The following is a 23,683-nucleotide window of genomic DNA, read 5'->3' on the forward strand; positions in this document are numbered from 1 at the left end:
ATATTAATTATACTTCTAGGCTAATTTTAGGCCCATATCACAATCTATTATGCAATATCGTATTATTGCAAATATTTCCTGAATAAAATAGTGTTTTTGTAAATATTTTTATAATTTAATAAAATCGTAAATAATTTTATAAAAAATAGTATTTTTGGTAAATTTCCATTTTAGTGATCTTAATTCACTTAAAAAGTAATACCCATTTAAAAAATACAAAATTTAAAATACAATCTTACTTTGCCATGGACCGCACCATCCAACGGTTCTTTCCTTTGCGGCCCTGAATCTGGACCGATTAACTGAAGTCTAGGTTGCTCTGTTATGTATCAAGCTATCATCAATACATAGCCCGCCCAAATTTCCCGCCATCACATTTCATTTAATAACCAAAATTACTGAAAACTAGTCATCTCTCTTACTGATTCATGTAATTTTGGGCGCATGGCAAGTCAATCTGATCCCCATGGCTCTGCCTTTTCTGCTGCAGAGGTTGCAATCTTTCTCTCTCTCCCTCTCTCCCCCCTCCCTCTCTCTCTCTCTCTCCCTCCCCCCCCCTCTATCTATTTACTTTAATTTTTTTTTGCTAGATTATACTTATTATTAAATTGTAGAGATGTAATTTTGGGGGATTTAAGGATAGTGTGATTCGATAATTTGTATACTCTTGGTGATTTACTGATGGCGGCGGCTATTTTATTTAATCACCGCAGTTGGAATTTCTTGCTGAAGATGAAATGGTTGAAATTGTTCCGAATATGAGGATGGATCCTCTCAATTTGATATCTGTACTTTCCGATATTACTCACACTTAATACTTTTCTTATTGTGTTAATTTTGATGGATTAGTTTATGTATCTGTCTGCATATTGCGTAACTTGTAGGGGGATTTTGGGCCTTTTCGCCCGCAAATTGCGACTCAGGTGCCTTTATGGCTAGCAGTGGCCTTAAAGAAGAGAGGGAAGTGTACCATAAGACTTCCTGATTGGATGTCAGTTGGTAAGTTTTCTAATTCACCTAGATTAGATACACTAATTTTACTTGTATATAGAACCTCTGATAGAGTTGTATGGGAAAAAAGTGACAAGGATTTACTTGATTGAACTTTGTGTTAACATATTTAGTAGATGAGTTGCTACTCTAGAAGTCAGGTTGGTTACTAAAATTTAAGAAAATTGTATGTTGAGGGTTCATGAATTTGTGCTCACCTTGCATGATCTAAATGAGAAGCCTAATCTTATTCATTGCCATCTTTTGTGCATTAGGTTGTAATTCTAAAAGTATTACCCTGCTTAAAGGATGTTAAGGTTCGAGATTAGTTCATCCTCATACGTGTGCACTTTTGTGATGATGAGTCTATGTTCTACATTTTCTGACTATTAATCCGTAATTTTCTGACTCAAGTAATATATTAATTAACAATGGTGAAAGCAAGAAATCACTAGGGCTAAATTTGAACTTGGGAGATTGGAAGATGGTAATTCAGGTTAAGGACAAACCACAGTATTTGTGGAACTTTGGTTGCTAGCTACTGCCTATACTCCTATGTACGTTCTTCATATTTCTACATATTTTAAAAATATAACAGATCTGTTTTAGAGTATACCTGTTTCAATATATTATTCTTCGGTGTTGAAAGTTGGAACTTAAAACTGTATACGATCTTATTTAAAACTATGAAGAATGGAAAATTTAAAGATCTAGATATTTCAATAGTCAAATATTGAATTATGGTAAACAGATTTCCCTAAGATCAACAAACTCCGTCATTCCCTTAATGTGCACAATTTATATTTTTAATATTTTATGGTTAACTGAGAAGTTACTATATCTGAAATAAAATGGCTTATGATCCTACAAAATAAATGTATTAAAAGCACAGAGAAGGCTCTAAGTTTTTCATATTATCATGTTATCCAATAATCCTATTTGAATGAACTTAGATGGAGTTTCTGGCTAGACATTTTGAATGTAGTCTAACAGTGGTGCCCTGTTATCCCAAAACTTTGCACTGGAGTGAAGTGTAGAAAACCTTTACCTTGTTCAAGTGTTGAGTGTTTTTTGAGAAGGGTACTTTTGATAAATTAAAGTCCATGTAATCTGCATATAATATTATATATAAATATATAACAGGATGGCTGAAAATTGGCAGTAATAGTAGCATTATTAAAATAGATCAATGTCAGCAGCTATAGACCATGGAGCCAGTGCCACATTCTTCTGGTTTTAACACGACTTGTTCAAAATATAACATATTTTTTCCATATGCCAATAGAATTGCAGTCTTTTACATTAGAGATTTGGGGCATGACAGAAAGCTAAGTGTGTCATCACCTTGTTGATACTAAAGCCAATTGTATTTATTTAGATGTGAGCAAGGTGATAAAATCGTATAATCTACTATAAATGTAATCTACCATCAGTTTTTACGTTTCACAGGCGTGTGGTAGACGTAGTCAAGGTGTTAATCTACAATCAGTTTTTACGTTTCACAGGCGTCTGGTAGACGTAGTCAAGGTGTTTGTGTCCGGTTAAGTGGCTGTGGCATACATTCTACTTGCTAAGTTTTCTAGATGTTAGTCTTGTCTTGTCTCTTGATTGTAAACCATTATAAGGTTCTCAGTTCCATATTTAAAAGAATATAATATATTATTATATAAAATACAAATCGGTCCAATATTTATTTCTGCTGTGTGCACCAGAAAAGTTAACGCAGGTTTTGGAAGCAGAGCGTGACTCGGCTCGGGATTTTCAACCACTTCCATTTCATTATGTAGAGATCTCAAGACTTCTTTTTGACCAGTGAGTAAATTTACCTATCATCTATAGTTTTACCTGGCATAAATTTTCAAACAAAAGACTGATATATTTTTTCTGTTCTGTAGTGCTCGTGATGACATTCCAGACATATATATGGTAAGCCAGTAAGCCTAAAACTGTAACATTTAGTAAGTCTCTTCATTTTCACTTCGACTCAGAGTTTAAAATAAAATGTTCTTATAGGTGAGGTCCCTCATTGAAGACATTAAAGATGTTAGATTCCACAAAATTGGCACTGGATTAGAGATAATATCTGAGCGTACTTATGCAGTAAAGGTATGATTAGCTTCTGCCTTGAAGATTTTTATCAACATGAATTCTTGATGTTGACATCATCTGTCCTAGTCCTTTGGGATATTTAAAGTTACCTATCTGTATCTGTTATTATTTAAAGAGCAAGTAGAGTAGAAATGAAGTAAATCAATTATTTTTCATGTTGATGTTTCCAAATTCCGATAATACAGCACATATTTTTAGTTGTGCAACATGGCCGAAAAGATGTCACCACTTGGGATACTATGCCAATTACCCAAGTTAATCATGCTTCGCTAGGTTTTAATGTAACTGATGGCCGTAATATCCTCCCTTTTTTGCCAGCTGTCCTAGCTATTTCCTAGAGGTCATGACTGGCCGGGGCTAGGACTACACGTGTCGAATGAAGGGGTGAGAGTGGGATGCGGAGAAGCTTGAGAGTCAGACACGTTGGGGGTTAGGTGGATGGATTGAAGGGAACAAGCATGGCCCGCTTTGGCTGAAGGCGGGGCTTTCTGCAGGTGTAATTCCTTCAGCCTCAAAGCAGGGCCTTACGGGAAAGGGTATTCCCTTCGGAGAAGTGAAAACCGTAGGCCAGGAACAATCTGTGGGTTCATAGGATTATGAAGGGAGAGGATTTTAGCTGGCCACAGGCTGAAAATTTTGGAAGCCATCAGTAACTAACTTATAGATAGGTTTAAAAAGGTGTAGAAACTACATATGATTTACAAATTACAATCAAATCTAATTAAAATGTATAAAATCCCAGCATGATAAGCAGAAATTGTTTTTTTTGTTTAAATTTATCAAACTGTAGGGTGTTTGTGGTTAATTTTAATTGGGAGAATGTGAACAAAAATTTAGATGCTTAAAAGATCACCCATGTTACTGCTTCCTGAAACTTCCTTCCACCTAAACCAGAACCTCCGCACAGTGACAAGAAAATAAAATAAAAACACATTCTCTGATATTTTATAACTGCCCTTTAATCTCTTAAATCCGAAACTGCAGCTGTTGAATTTGTCAGCAATGGAAGTCAATATAGTACGTCCATTTGTAGCAAAAGCTCTCGAGACATTTTATAAACTCGATAGTCCAGAGATGATACAAGATGCAGAGAGAAGGCCTGATGCACGTTCACAGGCAGCTGATCGTGGACCAAGAGTAAGTTCTCTTTTCAAGTTTATAAATACCAAAATTAGCAATCATTAAGAACTCAATTATGAGGAATTTCCTCATCCTCTGTTTCTACATTTACTGATAATAAGTAAAACATGCATTATGGTGATAAGAATTCTGTTTAATATCCTTTTTTTCCCAAACAATAAATAATTGAACTAGTTCTATGATTAGTTTCTTTGGAAAAAGTTTATGTCCTTAAATATGTGTCTTCTTTTCCAGCGTCCGCTTAGACCTCGATGAGAAGGGTCACCGTAAGAACTGTAGTTTCCTTCATTTGTGCAAGAGGCTTCCAGCAGGACCAGCACACTTTCATAGCTTGATGGAAGTCACATGAAAATTACCAACTATCTTTGCCTGGATTCCTAGAAATTCTATAGATCTTCCAAATGACTAATACTTTGTTAAACTGTTGCATTATGATGTTATTTAACTTGGCGCTTTTCTTGTATAATCAATCTGATGAGAAGTAATAATGTTTCCTGTTGATAAATTCTGTCGTGTGTAACCCAGTTTTATTTTTATGTAATTCTACTGTTAAGTTGCTAATGGGGAACTTTCGGTGCATTAGAAAATAATGCATGTACCTATCTTGTATATCTGTAATTTTTCTACTCAAGATATATTTGATATAGGCGCACAAGGCTCCGCCATCACAATTGCAACTTGAATTAAAAGGGAATTAGCAAAAAAAAAACTTGAATCAAAAGGGGCAGCGTCTTTTGATAGTTGTGAACATTAATAATATGCTAATTACCTTAAAACATTATGATGTGCTGAAAAAGATTTGAATACCATCAGCTAAAGCAAGGCAAATGAAAATCGGGTGCTAATATCTGAGATGTACTGCTAGGTTATAAATGTTGTAACTTTGTAATTTTAGCACTATATCGGAATAATAAAGTCATCCCTCCCCTTTAGTACATCGTGTTTTCATTTCAAAATTAAAAATGTGAGGATAACTAGACAGCATGTTGTTGCTGCCACTTGATCAACCTCACGGGGTTCTCATGGTGATTTTATGGGTTGTATTATAAATTGGATATGTATGTTTTTGTTGAATACCATAATTTTCAACTTCTCTTGTACTTGATGTATCTTCTTAGTTCTTAGTTAATTTTGTGCACTGTCAGTTGCATTTGTATTCTGAAAATTTGCCATAGGTTCTAGTCTTTTGTTGCTGGTTGTGTAATAGTTGCACCCTCCTTGACTGGATCACTTCAACCCTTACCAGGATATTGATGCCTACAGACAGGTGATGTACATAGATGTTTTGCTCCAACATCAACAAAAAGCTTTGTTTCACCCAGCTTTATTTGATGTCTCCAGTTTCGACATCTTTGCAGTTTAGAAAAAATCAAGATTTTTTTTCTCAACTTCTTAGTTTTCCCAGTAGAGATCTCTGCCTGTTCAAGGGGAAGGGGAATTCATTTTACCTTGGCATATACAAATTTTCTTTTCTATAAATATATCTGAAAACACAAGAATCTAGAATTACAGTAGATGTAGTATTCTGGTAATTCCAAAGAACTGAAAGTGATAATCTTCTAATAGAAAAGTGGTCCCACAACCTAATGCTTGGTCGTTATATTTCAGTAGATAGGAGATTCACTCAATCAACAAAAACATATCCTCTTGTTTTGTGATAGAAGTCTGGATAGGGATTTGATTCATTTTACACCAGAGGAAAACAATCCATTTATTTATCAAAAAATAAATAAAAACACTTGGCTTTAATGGACATTACATTTACATTCCAAGTTCTATAACTAATCATAACTCTATGAGAACAGTAAAGAATATGTCCCACGAAAAGATGTCCAAAATTACAGATGCATAATAAAATGTATATGTTGCGCTTGTGATGTGTGAAACCTGCATAATGTATGTTGCCCAACACATTTCAAGAGTAAGGAAGAACAACAAAATTAATTTCTTTCAAGTTTCTCTACAAGAGTAAGAAGTTTTAAAGGGTCAAGCTCATACTTGTTCAAACATCTTCCCAACAATAAGTCAATTTTACGGTTTCACAAGTTCTGCTGGGCAAATATAGACAGTGAAATAAATATAATTATTGACAAACACAGTCATTAGCTATGGTTAACTAGGCCAAAAGGAAGAAGTTACGGAACAACTAAAAAATTAGTAATAGAACATTCATAGTTTGAAGCATGGAGATTTCTCATACTATTACTGGATTCTAGAGGCAACTATCCAAACTTTAAAGTTACATCAAATGATCTAGTACAAAAATAAACAAGGTTGGTTCCTCTTCAATTTATGCAATTTTATGCAATATTCAACAAGTTCCATGGCAGTCATACTCTAATAATCTAGTACGTCTCCGGGCACTCCTAACCTAAAGATTTTTAAAATGTTTAGGCTTGGAAAGCGGAAACCTAGCTCACAGTTGTACATAACTGATGCCATTCATTTCTAGTAATGCAGTACCTCTATTCAACAACATTGCATAATTTAAACAAATTTTTGAACATACAAAAGGAATCTAGTAATGCTGGCAACAAGGCAAGATTCTATGCAAAATGTAGACCACAAGGGAAACTCATGTGTTAGAGGATATCATCTAGAGCTCTAAGCACTAATTTATCATATAGAGCTCTAAGCACTAGTATGCGCTGTTTCCTTAACCAACCAGCTAACCAAACACCAACTCACACAAAGAACTCGGTAATTACGGTAGACGAGCATAAAGTGACAACCTAATGGCAAAAATAAATCCCACCACTCTCTGTCTCAGGGATGCTCTAGTGGCAAATATATATCCCACGCATCTCCCTGTAAAAATTCATAGATTAATTCATCATTCCCCCTTCAACTCATTTTAGAATGATTTAGGAATAACACTGTGATTTTCCACTGCAAAAATTGTAACTGTGAGTTTATGAAACATTATGCATGAACCCCGCATGATATATAATTCCTAAAACATGAATATACAAGCTTTAAAAAACTTTTTTCTATTGCAAGCATTTTTGGACTCGAGATTGTGCGTGCAGTGTGCACCTTCTACAAGCACTTTCACATTCTCATAGACTAACAAAACATCAATACCAAGGACACTGTATTTAGTTAACCATTTCCAAGATCATAGTTTGTTCGCATAGGAACAATTTATATGGGATATAGAGAAATAAGTACTACATTACACGATTTGTTCTGTACTTATATTGCCTTAACATGCTTAATGATTAATGATATGGCTGTTTTGAATATGGAGATAAAGGGGATGTAAAGTGGGAGAATCCATTTCAAACCATTTATGTGAAAAAGCTCTAACATACACTTCCATATTCCATCCTTCATCCCCACTATTAATTAATCAAACAGATCCTTAGAGAATTTGATTTACAATAGTTTTGAATGTTCTGACACAATCCATAATGCCCATTGAACACTGGAGTCATACAAAAATATCTTCAGAAAATGTCATTTTCAGTAAATTTAAGAGGGAAGTCTTGGCTAAAAAAGAAGAACGCTATCCGACAACAGCAACGTATTGTACAATTACCCAAAAACTATTGCATTTCATGATTATAACTTATCTATACATCAATCATTATTCAAACAGAAGCATCAATGAGCAAGTAAAACAAAAGCAATCAAGCACATTTATTCAACAACTCAAAATTTCCTCCTTTAAGCAACACAGCAATCAAATACATCAAAGTATATTGGTGCAAATTATTCTAATTTTACCCACATTGGCACAAAAAATTAGAACTTTATTCATATACCACATATAACAAGTTACAACAATTATCAAGATAAAATGTAGAAAAAGTTTTTAATTTCTCACCGCAAATTACTTGCTCTTAACACTAACACCACCACTCCCTGCAATAATCACCGCAGTTGTCATATCAAGAAACAACCCATGTTCAACCACACCTTCCAAACTCGAAATCTCTTTCCCAGCAGCAGGAGCATCAGTAATTGGAGTCTTAAAATACAAATCCACAATATAATTCATATTATCCGTGACATACGGTTTCTCCCCATCCAATCTCAATTTCGCTTCCACCCCTTGATCCTTAAACATTTCTTGTAACCTAACCAAATTATACTTCCAACAAAACTGCACAACCTCAACCGGCATTGCAAGTCCACTACCCCCAAGACCACTAACCAACTTCGAATCATCGACAACTACGACAAACTTATCGGAAGCGGCTTCCACCATTTTCTCCCTCAAAAGAGCCCCTCCACGGCCCTTAACTAAATTCAAATCAGGATCAACTTCATCCGCACCGTCTATTGCTAAATCGAGATGCGGATGAGCATCGAGAGTCGATAATGGAATGTTTAAAGACGATGCTTGTTCATAAGTGCGTTGAGAAGTGGGGATACCTACGATGTTGTCTAGGGTTTTGTCAGCGAGAAGTTCGCCGAGTTTGGAGACGACGAAGGCGGCGGTGGAGCCGGTGCCGAGGCCGAGGACCATGCCGGATTTGACGTACTCGATGGCTTTGTCGGCGGCGAGTTTTTTGAGGTCGTCTTGGGAGAGAGTTGGGGGAGATGGAGAGGGAGATGAGAAGGTGATGAAAGAGGGTGGGGTAGGGGTGTGGGGTCGGAGGTGGAGATGGGGGGTTGTGTGGCGGCGGAGAGATGGGAGAGAGAGGAGAGAGAGAGTAGCCATGGTTAAGAGAGAGAGAGAGAGATGGTAATTGGTAAGATGTGAGACCAAAACTAAACTAGTGTTTTGTTGTTGTGTGCATCTGTTTACTGACTAGACTAGAGAACTGAAATGTGCAGACCATTGGCTTGAGGAAAATTATCATATCTTGTGGGCCCACTTATTTCATTTTACAACAGATTATTGAATATTTTTAATATCTGAAAAGCAGCGGTATTATTTTTCAAACTAAAAAAAGTCCAAATATGTTGTTCTGGGGTGATCACGGTTCGGGTTAAACTGCATAATCCGCATAAACCGAACTAATATTTAACCGATCCAAATCGAAACCGAAATGTCGTTTGCGGTTACGGTTCAACTACTTTAAAAATCCGCGGGTTATGGGTTGGTTTTGGTTTGACTTTGACCCAACCCGCTTCCGACTCGAACCGTATCAATATATGTATATATAAACACAGTTTTACATTTATGATTATATAACGTAAAACAATTATATCCTATAATTAATAACAAAATTATTGTTAAATCTTATTAAATAATCACGAACTTATCATACATTTCAATAGATTGTGTATTGTTTTTCTTTAAAAATAATGTTGAAAACTTTTTTATTTCTTTTATATTAAACATTATTATTGCAACTAACTGATCAACATGTTATTAGACGTTAGTCATTTATAATTAATAAGAATCATATACTTTACTGTGAAAGAATACATAAATTGTAAGAATGAAAGTTTAAATAGAAGAAATGTTGCTTAGATAAAAAAATAAAGACGAAATGCTATTTGAGTTCACTAATAAAAAATGTCATAAACCGTCAAAATCTGCTAACCAAACCGAATAAAATCGGACCGAGTGCTCTGGTTTTATTGGATTACGAGGTTCAGATTGGTTTGAATTTTTTCCAAACCGCAATTATGTAATTTGGTTATGGTTTAATATATAAACCGAACCAAACCTGTCCGTGATCACCCCTGCTCGATAAGAAACAAAAATATATTAATGTCACTCAGTTTTCACAATAATTTTTGTAAGGAAATTGATTTCGCGGGTAGTGATTTGTGGGAAATTAAAAGATAACCGCTCAGGGTATATTTCTGTAAAAGTCAAGTTTTTTAGCAATTTTTTGAATAGGATTAAGTAATTGTACTTCTTTTCTGTAAAAATGATACCCGTACACTGTGTCCGTTTGAAATTTTTTAAAATAAATAACCTATCACTTAAACCGAATAATTTATTGATAAGTGATAAGTTAATAAATGCTTATAAATTATACAAGTGTTTGGATAATTTAACTTATAAGTTAGAATTTTTTTTATTTAAATAAACTAAAATAAAGAATTTTTAAATATAATTATCTAAATTCTTATATTTTAAGTTAGTTTAACATTAAAAATAAATATATTTTAAAACTAAAATTTATAAAAAAATGAAAAATAAAAAATAAGTTGAGAAAAAGTACGTTGTTACTAACATTTAACTTATGAGCTTATAAATTGTAAATTTAACTTATAAATTGAGTCGAAAAACGCTCATAAGTTGTTGCGGGCTTATTAAAATTTGCCAAACGGTCCCGCTATAAGAATAATATGTCTCCCTGTAACTAGAAAAGGTTTGTCTAGAAAAGGTTTGTCTAGTGTGTGTCTATGAGCACATGCTAAGTACTAAAACTTATAAAATTTGAAGTATTTTGATCGGTGTATTTGTAGTAAATGCGGGGGTCCACCATTATTCAGAAGTGTTGATCAATCAAAACAAGCTAAAATTATAGAAGTTTGTGCTTAATGAATACTCACGGGCATACCACGGAAAAACCGAACTAGAAAAAATCGCAGCAAGCAAAAAGTTTCACATAGTTTAACTGTTCTTTGTTCATTCATTTTCTTTGTAAGGAAAAAGTCTCACATAGTTTAACTGTTTTTTTTTTTGAGAAAATAGTTTAACTGTTCTTTGTTCATTCATTTTCTTTGTTAAATCTGATCTTGTCAAAAATATAAAAGTAAGGGTTAATTGCACTTTGCAACCCTATCTTTTATTTAAAATCAAAATAGTATAACTACTGTATACTAACTTCAATTAACTGTGTTAATATAAAACACAGTTTACAACCATTAACTTTCAATACTAACTTCAACATGCATCCCTTCCGATTATAAAACTGAAATTGAGATATTAATATTAATAGACTAATTTACACTTTACATCCCAAAACTTTGGTTGAATCTCACTTCAAGTTTAATATTTTAAACTAAAATAATTTGCACCCCAAAATTTAGAAACGCGGTCAATAAGCATCACTTTAACGTTTCAGACGTTAAATCAGAAGTTAACGTTATTGTCAGAACGGTATTTCTGGTAATGTATATTTTTAAAAAATTTATGCAAACTTAAATTACAGTCTGCATCCCATATTTTATCTCGAATCTCATTTTAGGTCTATAACTTTATACTGTAACAATTTGCATCCCACGATTATTTTAAGCATTAATCTAAAATAATTGAATTTCCTTTTTTCCAGTTTTGATATAATTTAAAATAAAATATAATAAGTCGAAATATAATATTCCCTCTATCCCCCCAATTTTTTATATTGGGCGACGAGGACTCGACACGCATTTTAAAACTGTTATGAAATATGGTTGCCTCAATTTTTTTTAAATTCTTTGCTTCTAAATAGAGATTTAATGTTCAACTTTTTATAAAAAAACAAAGAAAATTCTAAAAATCAATTATGGTACTATAATTTGTAGTAGCCTCAATTATGAGACGGAGAGAGTATTATATTAAGAAAAAAGAGTAAATAATCATTAGCTAAATAAAATAAGCGTAATGAGAATAATTAAAGATAGTCTGATTTTAATACTTGAAAATTATTTTAAACGGTCAAGATTATATAATATTATATGATATTTAATTGTACAGTACTTAAAATATATATTTAAATTCATAAATAACTTATGCTTTTATGATTTGTAAATTTTATAAATAAAGTAATATCGTATTATAAAATTCTTAAAATTTCGTATAAGTCATAAAATTTTATCAATTGACTTTTAGAATTTAATATACAACCAAAATAATAAAGATTCTGCGTTAAAAAATCATATAAACTAGACCAAATTAACTAATGGTCCAGTTTTAAAATCCTAATATGAACATAAAAATTAATACAACTCAATTATTTATTGATATTTTGAAATTACCATTATTTTTTGATAACATGAATTACAAAACTCTTGGATGCAAAGTAAGATTTGAGGAAAATTCTAGGATGCAAACCGAAATATAAAAATGTTACCAAAAATACCCTTCTGACAATTAACGTTGACAATTAACGTTAACGTCTGAGTTAACGTCAAAACTACCAAAGGGATGAAAAAAGTCACCATTTTTTAAGTTTAGGATGCAAACTGTTATGGTTAAAAGTAATGGTACTAAAGTGAGATTCAGCCAAAATTTTGGGATGCAAAGTGCTAATTAGTTATATTAATAACTAAAATTTTAAATCAATAAAATATTTATTTTAATGAATATTTTACATGAAAAAAATTATATCCCCTCCGTCCCACTGGATTCTTTATATTGGTGACGGAAGATCGGCACGCATTTTAAAACTTTTATAAAGTATGGTTTCCTAAATAATTTTAAATATTTTTTCTTTTAAATAAAAATATAATATTTAGATTTTTATATAGAAAAAGAAAATTCTAAAATAAATGATAGAACTATATATTTTATAGTAGCCTTAATGCGTGCCAAGTACGAGAAAAAAGTAAGTAAAAAATCAGGGAGGAGCTAATTTCCATTAGTAATGCTCTAAATTAATCATAATGCTAAATACTTAAAATATATTTATCAAGCAAAATATATATTTTTATATATGATCATAACGTTTCTAAATATATTTATATTTTAAAATTTTAAAAATTATACCGAGTAAAATATAAAATAATTGATATTAATATTATTTTTATAATTTGAAATTTTAACTTTTAGTTTAATTCAAAAAATTAAAATTATTATTTAAATATTTTGCTGAAATTGAATTTTACCCTTCAAAATATAAATATTTTTAACAAAATGGTTAAAAGGATGCATATATTGTATTTGATGTCGAAAGTTAGGGTCGCAAACTGTATTTTTGAAAATAAGTATATAGTTTTGTTATTGAATGAAAGGTAGGGGTTACAAAATGCAATTAATTCTAAAAGTAACCATAAACTGCACCTGTGGAATTACTGGAGCCAAGTTATGGTAGTAAAACAAGATGTCATGAACTCTGGTGACAACTGACAGGCGAGCAGTGTAGTGTTTTGCTAGTTATCAGCTATATAAAAGTAAACCTGAGAGTCCAAGTTCCAGAAGACTTATTGCACAAAGGCATATAGGTTTGCTGGAGTTGACAAAACCAGGAGAGCACTGGCTGTTGCAGTGATCATGGAAGTCAAGGTAACTACACCATTGAGGTTGCTGAGGTGAGAACTCACTCAATTTGTTAAGTATAAGCATCTAGTAGTCACTCGGAAATATGACACACTTAATCACAATATAGACCTGAAATCAAGAGCAAACGCAAAAAACAAAATTAGGATGTCCATTTCTTCTAATATAGTATAGTCCATCAATAAACTTATAACCCACCAGGACGCCTATGTTGGAATAATCTTAAATTTAGTTATTAATTATTTGTTTATTTAATTATTAGATATTTAGCAATGATTAATTATTAGAGAAAAATATTATTTTAGAATTGTTTAGTAGTGGGGTAGTGGAGTTATGGAGTAAATTATGGACATGTAATTTACCCATTAATTAGTAGTGGTTAGTTTTAGTAATAGTTAGTTTTAATATGTTTGTAAAGCCTATATAATGGCTAGTTTATCTTGAGTTTTAGAAGAAGAAAAGAAGAAAAGTAAGTAAAAATAGCAGTACAAGTTCTCTGCAAAATGTAGGTGTCTTCTTTTTTCCCTAAGTTTTTCCAACATTGGTATCAGAGCCATATGATCCAGGGCTTATAAAACTCTTATAAATACACATATACATATATATATTATCCTTAATATTTTCCATGGCATCTACAAATGCAAAAAAATATGGGCATCTGGAAAAGAATTGTAGATTTAAGAATGATGAAGAAAGGATGGCTCAAGAGGCCATGAAAGAAATTTTATTTTAGAGTTGTGGAGAGAATGTGCTCCAAAGTGTTTTTGGAGAGAAAGTGCTCCAAAATGTGTTTGATGAGATAGTGCATCAAAATTGATGGTGATGAGAAGTGCATCACAGGCGAAGAGAAAGTGCTTCGTAAATTTAAGATTATGGGGGTGAATGTTGGAATAATCTTAAATTTAGTTATTAATTATTTGTTTATTTAATTATTAGATATTTAGCAATGATTAATTATTAGAGAAAAATATTATTTTAGAATTGTTTAGTAGTGGGGTAGTGGAGTTATGGAGTAAATTATGGACATGTAATTTACCCATTAATTAGTAGTGGTTAGTTTTAGTAATAGTTAGTTTTAATATGTTTGTAAAGCCTATATAATGGCTAGTTTATCTTGAGTTTTAGAAGAAGAAAAGAAGAAAAGTAAGTAAAAATAGCAGTACAAGTTCTCTGCAAAATGTAGGTGTCTTCTTTTTTCCCTAAGTTTTTCCAACAGCCTAGTTGAGAGCTACAGAGAATTACTAGTTCAAATACAGCAAAAAAGATTGAATATGATGCGGTGCAAATTAATAAATCCTAGCTTTTGCTATTTACTAATGACATAATCCAGTTATGAGATTATGTCATACTTTCCATTACAGTTTCACCTTTTATTAGGAACATGCTAACATAATTATCATGAAAAAAATTCCATACTCCTATAAACCGGAATATAATAGCATGCATCACTGAATCAGTTACTCATTGTACATGAACATGGTGTACTTGAACAACATCCATCTCAGAGACCCTAGAACAAAAACCAATTAGATTCGGTTTACTTTCTGTTGACGGAAGAATTTGGTACCAACAAAGTTTGAGGTTTCTCGCCGGAATCAAGATCAACGACGGTGGTTCTTTGCCGGAAAATCAAGCGGTGTGTGGTGGTTGTGTGTTAATTGGTGGCTGAAATTGATTAGAGCAAGTGGTGGCTCCTTTTCAGCTCTCAACTTCTTACCTCTCTCAATGTGCCTACGTACCCTTTATATAGGGATCAAGTCTGACGTATTTCTTGGGAAACAAGAAATCTAATGGGCTTAGACTTCTCATTCCTAGGCCTGGTAGAAGTCCTTCCAGAATCCATCTTCCGCTAGATTTAAAAATGTCCAACTATGAGGCCCAACTGCAAAGGCCCAAGACTCGTCTGTAATCGTAGGACTTCACGGATAATGTATCTCCCTGCGCAAGGATAACACTCCACTACTCCCTTGATTTACGGACGCAGGTATAACCACGGTTTACCCCAAATGCCGGACGCGTCCCTGTCCCCCGAATGAGGATAACCCACCAGATAGCAGGATAAGTGATCCCAAGCTTTTGGGTGCAAAGTGCAGGATGACTCCAAAATTCTCCAACGAGGGCACCCGTTGAATACAAGAACAGAGTTCCCAAAGCACACACCATAATTAACCCCGCATCCCCAATGAGGACACCCGTTGAATACAGGAGGATGCCTTCAATCATCAGGCATACCCCTGGAGGCCTTCAAGCTTTTCACGGACATCCCCCTCCTTGACTGACTCAAGAAGGGAATTCTTCAGAGAGTGCCTGCAATAAATACATTAGTAAAAATAATACTTCATTGCCTCTTCCCATGCTTGCCTTGCTCTCAAAGTATCCCTGTTTGCCTTGTCCTAGGTGAGGACAAGCCCAACCATCAAAAAGTATGCATCTTCCAGAGGACAGGACGCGTCCTCTCCTTGTGAAATGCACACATTTTCCTTGCATTGCAACCTTACTACTTATACAATCCATATTGCCAATTCTACCAACTCAAGGCGCATCCTGCACCCTGGGCGCGTCCTCAACCCTTTGAGATTTCCTCCTTATCTTTCAACATGGCAATCCTTGATCCCTGAATAACCCAAATCACGGTCAACTTAATCATAGACGCGTCCTATGTGTATAGGGCGCGTCCTCTCCTCATTCATCGCAGCCTAAAACCTAATTACTCATCTTTTTTTGCCCTAATTCAATTTCAATTGACCCGTATTTGACCCGAGATGATCAGATACCAAATTTTGGTTATAACAACTACCCCCCAAATTTTAAATGCAGTTGAAAACAAAATTGGAATTTCAACTATAAAAAACACAAGCAAAAATTTGGACCTTCCTTCCTTTAACCATCATGACGTGTCCTACGTCATAAACGCATCGTACCTTTGTACGTACATTCTCCGAAAATATATTGTTCTATAGCTGTTGCATGACAGCTATCACATACGTCATCACCATTCACTCCTATAAATACCCCCTATCATCAACAACCACTTTACCCCTTTTCTCTCTCTTTTCAAAATCACCATCTCCGCCGCTACAAAGAAGTTTGCTAAAAAATTCGGTGATTCAACCGGCCATTTATCAAGTTTCTACAGTAAATCGACTCCCCAAGTTTCAAGGTATGTAAATCTTCTTTTATTTCTTCATTTTATCAAGTAAATCGACCATAATAGGCCAACAAAAACGTTCGTATACTTCATTTCCCCATGGATTGTTCTTCATTTTTTGTCGCATGCATATGTGTATGTATCTGTAAAAGTGCCATCTTTTGCTCTTTTGATTTTCAATTAAATGTTTTTAGGGTTCAAACGAATTTTCCCCAAATCTACGATGATCGATTAGAATTCTTCCGTGTTTCATTCCTTATGGACGCGTCTACCTTATATGGCGCGTCCTATATTTATTGCATAGTTTAACTGACAAATTAATTCGTTTCAACAAGAATAGAGTAGACGTGCTATCAAACTAGGACGCGTCATACGCCATATTTTTCTAAACCTTTAGATGATTTCTTGTGATAGATTCTCTAGGACGCGTCCTTGCACAAAATCCCATCTTTACACTTTCTTTCTTCTTTTCCTTATGCCTATGCGTATCTTTCTTTTGACGTATTTCTACTATCTTCTTTTCTTTTCTTTAAGTCATGGACGCATCCTCAAAATATTTTCCCTTCTTGTTTCAGTTGGAGAACACGTCTTCATCCTCTCTATTTCATCCATTCAAGGCTTTCAATACACGTCTTGGGCTTTATTCTCCATCTCCCCTTACCTTCAGTCCCGAACTACCTGAGTATCATAGGACAGACTCTTTTCTTGAAGCAGAAACTCGTGCTTTTGAATCTCTCAAATCAAAAACTTCAATCATGTCAAATTCGAGCTCTGAATCCATGGAATACATTCCCCTCAGTGCAATGGTTGGAAAGAAGAAGGTAAAACGCAAGAGAACTTCCCAGACTGCACGCAGCTTGACAATAGAAGATTGGACTGATGATAAAAATTATCCCATCATCCAATAAATCTCAACAACATAAAATCATCTCTGATGAGGACGTGTCCCCATCTGCTCAAGACGCGTTTCCTGTTCAGGACGCGCCCTCTCCTCATAGTGAAAGTGAGTTTGAAAAGAGAGCTCCCGAGCCTGAAAAATACACTATCTCTCCCCAAAAATCTGATTCTCCACTCGAACATTGGGAGCCAGCAGACGCAGAGCTTGATTTTGATTGGAAAAAGCTTAAAAATCTCCCCGAGGCAGAAAAGAATGTTTGGAGAAAGAAAGAGAACAAGTTAGCTTGTGTTGGCATGAATTCTACAACAACAGACCTAGAGATTGCGTGGAACATGAAGTACTACAACATGGAAGGGATATGGGCGTGCCCCATTCGCAAGATGAGGCCTCACTTCTTTAATATGGAAAATCTAAGGATCCCCAGAATGGTGCTTACTCCAAAGCTCATTTCTCTTGGTGTGGGCGCGCCCTTGCACCCATACATTAAAAAGATCTTGAAATGGTAAAATGTGGCCCCGTTAGACTTTCTCTAAATTCATCTTATATATTATGTACCACAACTTGGAGTTGGGCGCGCCCTCCATAAAGGAGTTCAGCTATTTTTTTAGTATCCGGAAATCTATCCCGGGTTACCATTTCCTTGTTGTCAATAAGTGGCTGAACAACAAAGGATTCAATGAAGGCAAAGTGAGCAACGAGAGAGACTGGAAAGAGCCATTTTTTTACATTTATGATATCAAGAGGGATCGCGTTCGTTTCAACTTAGAGCCAAGTAAGTGATGTTCCCAGGGCGTGTCCTAGTAATGTGGACGCATCTTCTTTTTTATCAAATCTTTTCTTTTCCTTCCTGATAATCTTCGTTTTTCCTTTTTAGACAAAAGAACTCAAAAAGAGCTAACTGGAAAGAGGAAAAAGAGAGCCGAAAAGGTATTGAAATATGCTGAAGAGCATTTTAATCTTAAGGAAATGATCACAGAGGTCAATCTGAAAAAGGTTGGGGCCTTATCTGCGAGAGTTGGTTCCATCTGTAAGTTTCGTGAGTTTTATAATGGGAAGCCCATCCTCACAGCTTCTGAAAAAACTAAGGGACTTGACGCTTCGGAGCTAGTTCAACTTGACATTAGCAGACAAGTAGACCTAGAACAAGGTGAAAATTATCACATTTAGGACGCGGTATAGCGTTAAGACGCGTCACACATATATACATACATATCCTTATGTGCATAGTTGTTGCCAAAGTTTCCCATTTCAATCATATATTTAGGACGCGTCATGACGCTGATGGCGCGTCATGTTTATACATGTAGCTCTTATTTTGTCTGATATATGTATATGCCTATATAATTCAAATATGACGGGTCATGGCACCCAGGGCGCTTCCAATTTTCAATATTTGTTAATGCTTCCTATTTTCACAAAGTCATAATGTGCATGTATGCCACTTTTCATATTGCCATAAGTTTGTTTCCATGAGGGCATGTCCTCTTATCTGGGCACGCCCAGGACTAACATTTACCGTGTTATTCTACAGACATGACTTCTCTTCCCAAGGGGTTTGCTATTGGTGCATCCAGAAAGCTGAAAGCTGGGAGAGGTAAGCCTATTGTTGCAAAAACTGACCCAAAAGCCAAGGATCCTTCAGCTACTGTGGTGCCTTCTCCTCCACCAAAAATCATTGATACTGCTGTGGTGAACATCCTAGACAGGGAGGACGTGTCCTCTAAGTGTCAAAAGACTGTTCCGGATGATCAATCATTCGTCCTCAGATACTTGGGCGTGTCCTCTTCTGGAACCTTTACTAAGGATGAGGTGAGAGGCGGGACCTTCCGGACAGAAGAGCAAATTGAACAGGCCATGAGGGCTGCAGCTGAGCTTCACCTGCATGCAAGGAAGAATGCTAATATGGCTTCCAGACTGAGGGCGCGTCTTGAGGCCACTGATACTGCCAAAAGCCAAGCTGAAGAGAAAAACTTGAACCTTGTCATCAAAGAAAAAGATGTTGAGATCCTACGGTTACAACAAGACCAGGCGCATCTTGAGAGTGACAAGGCAAATCTTGAGGGCCATGTTACCTCTGTGGAGAAGGCAATGGATAGTGTGGTTACTCTAAATTCCATCATGCAGTTGGAGCTTGACACTCTAAATGATGACAGGATGCATGGCTGGAAGGAAGAGAAGAAGTTGGTGTATCAGAATGGGTTTGCAGCCGAATTTGAGGAGTGGTGTTCTGGGTACATAGCAAATGACCCAGAGTACACTTTTTCCAAATTTGATGAAGATACCCAAAAGTGGGTGAATGATTTCAGAATCAGGGATGCAGACTCAATCAATAGCAAAAGGATCATCCTAGGCCTAGAAGAGGATGACGCGTCCCCTGTGCCTTCACCACTTCAAGCCCACTCCACCTTCTCCAAAAGATCTAGGAAAACCACAGGATGCGCCACCGGCATAGGACGCGCCTTTATTTTATTTATGAACTTTTTATGAACTATTCAAAGGGTGTAGGTCCCTTTAAGCCTTGAAATTTGTATTCGTATTTTGACTATTTCAAACTTGCTAGATGATGTATTTATGCACTTTAAGTTTTTTCTCAGTCTGATAGCCTATTTTTATATACTCAAATATTCCTCTTATGCAATGTACAATATATGGGCGCGTCCTCATATATGGGCGCGTCAGCCTTTAATTTTAGAAGACAGGTGTTTCGAGATAACTCAAGGTAATATAATTATTGATATCGGTCCGGATGCGTCCTGAGCCAGGGCGTGTCAACCTTTTTTCTGAAAGGTAAATTACATCATCCATGCTTATGGTATCATTTTATATTGAGAATTAGATAGTGGACGCGACCTCACTTTTGGACATGCCTTGTTTTATGGACTCCTTTTTCAGGGGTATGAGATCATTTTAGAAATTACTTTAACTTCACTTTTTTAATCCCATTTCATGAAATATTAAAAGTGGAGCATTGCTCTAGGCGGGCGCATCCTACTAACAGGAGCATCAACCTCATTTTCTCTGTCTTGCAATTTATGGAAATTATATTATTGAGGACGCGTTTTGATCTCAGGATGCGTTATACTGTAATTATTTTTCAAATGACAAAAAGTTTTGAATGTTCAAAGTTTTTATCGAATAATGTGCTCCAGTGTCAAAAATGCACTGGTCCCACAGCTACTATGCTCTGTGGGGAATTTATTTAAAAATACGAGATCCTTCAACTAGTTCTAAGGTAAGATAGTACATGCACTACCCCCTAGGCTAGGAGGAGTTTTATTGCTTCTAGTCTATGATTCGGGCATAGCCCTGCTTAATTCAACTGAAAATATAAATAATATATGAGGGGCCTCAGGCGCGCCTTACTGATAATACTTTCGAAGATGCTCCGCATTCCATGCTCGTGGAACAAGTTTTCCTTCCAAGTCTTCAAGGTGATATGTCCCTTTCCATAAGATTGCTTTTATCCTATATGGTCCTTTCCAATTAGCTCCAAACACCCCATGCTGGGGAATTCTTATGTTAGGAATAACCTTTCTAAGCACCAGGTCTCCCACCTTCAACAACTGTCCCTTTACTTTCTTGTTGTAGTACCTTACGGCACGCTGTTGATACGCTGCGAGCTTTAACTGAGAGTTCTCCCTTGTTTCTTCCAAAAGATCTAGATGAAGTATCTGGGAAACTTCCGTATCTTCTTCTGTATAACGATCTCTACGAAGCGATCCCGAACCAACTTCCACGGGCACCATAGCCTCGTACCCGTAAGTGAGCATAAATGGAGACTCTCCCGTAGTAGACCTCGGAGTCGTGTTATAAGAACACAACATCTTTGAGAGTTCTTCAGGCCAACTGCCTTTGCGTTCTTCCAGCTTGGTCTTAAGAGTATGCTTTATTATCTTATTAACAGTGTTCGTTTGTCTATTACTTTGAGGATGATAGACTGCTGCGAATTTCTTCTTAATCTTCAAATCCTCACATAGATATCACAACTCCTTGCTATCAAACTACTTTCCGTTGTCAGAGACAACTTTGTTGGGGATTCCAAATCTGCATACAATAGAGTTGAACATAAAATCTTTGATTTTCTTCACAGTGATAGTTGCCAACGGCATAGCCTCTGCCCACTTAGTAAAGTAATCAACTGCGACTACTGCGTACTTGACATCTCCTTTGGCTTTCGGTAATTCTCCAAAGCGTTGGCAACGATCGCATACTCTAACGAAGTTTGTGGCATCCTCCTTCTTCGTAGGCCAATAATAACCTTGACGCAGAACCTTCATCGCCAACGAGTTACCCCCTGAGTAATTACCACAAATTCCTTCATGTACTTCCCTCAAGATGTAATTTCCCTCTTCTTCATCAACACACCTGAGTAGAGATTGATTGAAGCCTCTTTTATATAAAACTTCATCATACACTACATACCTCGCTGCCTGATAGCGGAGTCTCCGAGCCTTGAACTTATCCTCAGGGAGTATTACATTGTGAATGTAGGAAAGAATAGGCGTTATCCATGTTTCTTTGGGAGCCTTATCTACTTGCATCACTTCTACCTCTGGGATACTAGGGATCTCCTGGATTTCTAAGGGTATAGATCCCAACAACACGGCTTCCTGCCGGGATCCCATTTTTGCCAGAACATCCACGTTGTTGTTCTTTTCTCACGGTACACATTCTAGTCTAACCTCCCTGAACCTTCCGATCAGGCACTGCGCGCACCTCAAATACAATTCTGTCCGCGGTCCTCGAGCTTGAAACCCCCCATTCACTTGGTTCACCACCAACTCTGAATCACTCTTTGCAATCAGATTCCGCACTCCCATTTCCAAAGAGATCTTTAGGCCATTAATCAATGCTTCATATTCTGCATAATTATTCGTAGCATAGAACTTAAAGTGAATCGCGCTCATCAGATGATGACCCTCCAGAGATACAAGCACTATGCCCGCGCCTGCTCCTCCATTGTTAACTATTCCATCTACATGTAAAACCCACCATGGATGCGGAAACTCTTCTAAAACTTCTTCAGGAGGAGATGGATGCACCGCCACTAGAGCCTTACCATCAATTTCAGAATCAAATTCTAGTAAGAAATCAGCTAGGGCTTGCCCTTTGATTGCTGTGCGAGGCATGTATTCCAAGTCAAACTGTCCCAGTTCCACAGCCCATTTCAACATCCTCCCCGACGACTCTGGTTTGTGAAGGACTTTCCGCAGAGGATATGTCATGCGGACTTCAATTCTATGAGCTTAGAAATACGGGCGCAACTTCCTTGTTACAAGGATTAAGGCATAAACCAACTTTTTCATGCTGATATAGCGAGTCTCAGCATCGTGCAACCGCTTACTCACATAATATACTGGTGATTGTTGCATATCCTCTTCTCTCACCAGTACCGCGCTGATTGAATACTCCGAAACTGCTAGGTATAAAATCAGAGACTCTCCATTCAATGGTTTTGACAACATGGGAGGGTTCCCCAGTTGTTCTTTGATCCTCCTGAAAGCTTCCTCACACTCTGATCTCCATACAAAGTCTTTCCCTGCCACTTTGATCGCCGTAAAGAATTCTTTGCATCTGTCAGATGATTTCGATACAAATCGATTCAATGCCGCGATTCTTCCGGTTAAGCTTTGCACTTGCTTTACACTTGCGGGAGACTTCATGTCCAGAAGTGCCTTGATCTTGGAGGGGTTGGCTTCAATCCCCCTATGATTGACAATGAATCCAAGAAATTTGCCTGACTCAACGCCGAATACACACTTATGTGGGTTCAACTTCATGCGGAACCTCCTTAGAATATTAAACATCTCCATTAGATGCTTGACATGGTTGTTTTCTTCCTTTAATTTAACCAGCATGTCATCAACATACACTTCTATTGTTCTTTCAATCTGATTTTTGAACATCATATTCACCAATCGCTGGTAAGTCGCGCCTGCATTGATCAATCCAAACGGCATCCCTATGTAGCAGTATAACCCCCTATCAGTGATGAAAGATGTAAGCTCAACAAGGAATGCCCCGCTGTTGTATCGACCAACTGATCAATCCGTGGGAGTGGAAAATTATCCTTTGGGAAAGCTTTGTTAAGATCTGTAAAATTTACACACGTCCCCCACTTCCCATTCGATTTTTTTACAAGCACGGGATTCGCGAGCCACTCGGGGTAGAAAGATTCCTTAATTAGTCCAACTTCCAACAATCGATCCACATCTTCTTTTAAAGTTATTTCCCTCTCCCCACTCACCGGGCGACGCAGAGGTATTGGTCACACAGGTTTTTTCTT

At 36.1% G+C, this 23,683-nt stretch overlaps 4 protein-coding genes across 11 annotated transcripts; 1 reads left to right on the plus strand and 3 right to left on the minus strand.

Annotated features, from left to right (window-relative positions):
- The first annotated feature begins 257 nt into the window (after positions 1-257).
- On the plus strand, positions 258-4,826 carry LOC141689466 (DNA replication complex GINS protein PSF2). Of its 2 annotated transcripts, XM_074493764.1 has the most exons (8): positions 259-492; positions 714-788; positions 885-999; positions 2,703-2,802; positions 2,886-2,916; positions 3,004-3,096; positions 4,084-4,236; positions 4,474-4,826. In XM_074493764.1, exons 1-8 carry the CDS (start codon positions 445-447, stop codon positions 4,492-4,494), a joined length of 636 nt encoding a protein of 211 aa, XP_074349865.1. In that variant the 5' UTR covers positions 259-444; the 3' UTR covers positions 4,495-4,826. The 2 variants fall into 2 exon arrangements, with proteins under 2 accessions (XP_074349866.1, XP_074349865.1); XM_074493765.1 differs by lacking the exon at positions 714-788 and having other exon boundaries at positions 258-492.
- Positions 4,827-5,958: 1,132 nt separating this feature from the next.
- On the minus strand, positions 5,959-8,994 carry LOC141689464 (putative ribose-5-phosphate isomerase 3, chloroplastic). Of its 7 annotated transcripts, none has more exons than XM_074493756.1 (2): positions 8,069-8,994; positions 5,959-6,126 (listed from the first exon to the last, which is right to left on the minus strand). In XM_074493756.1, exon 1 carries the CDS (start codon positions 8,906-8,908, stop codon positions 8,075-8,077), a length of 834 nt encoding a protein of 277 aa, XP_074349857.1. In that variant the 5' UTR covers positions 8,909-8,994; the 3' UTR covers positions 5,959-6,126; positions 8,069-8,074. The 7 variants fall into 7 exon arrangements, with proteins under 7 accessions (XP_074349857.1, XP_074349864.1, XP_074349860.1 ...); XM_074493763.1 differs by lacking the exon at positions 5,959-6,126 and adding an exon at positions 6,271-6,287; XM_074493759.1 differs by lacking the exon at positions 5,959-6,126 and adding an exon at positions 6,274-6,290.
- Positions 8,995-20,756: 11,762 nt separating this feature from the next.
- LOC141691247 (uncharacterized) lies at positions 20,757-21,221 on the minus strand. Its single transcript, XM_074495985.1, has one exon. It carries the CDS (start codon positions 21,219-21,221, stop codon positions 20,757-20,759), a length of 465 nt encoding a protein of 154 aa, XP_074352086.1.
- Positions 21,222-22,055: 834 nt separating this feature from the next.
- Positions 22,056-22,622, minus strand: LOC141691248 (uncharacterized). The gene has a single exon (XM_074495986.1). The coding sequence runs from the start codon at positions 22,620-22,622 to the stop codon at positions 22,056-22,058; it is 567 nt and encodes a 188-aa protein (XP_074352087.1).
- Between the last annotated feature and the right edge of the window lie 1,061 nt (positions 22,623-23,683).

The sequence above is a fragment of the Apium graveolens genome, chromosome 10 (genome assembly GCF_009905375.1).
Source record: "Apium graveolens cultivar Ventura chromosome 10, ASM990537v1, whole genome shotgun sequence".
NCBI lineage: Eukaryota > Viridiplantae > Streptophyta > Magnoliopsida > Apiales > Apiaceae > Apium > Apium graveolens.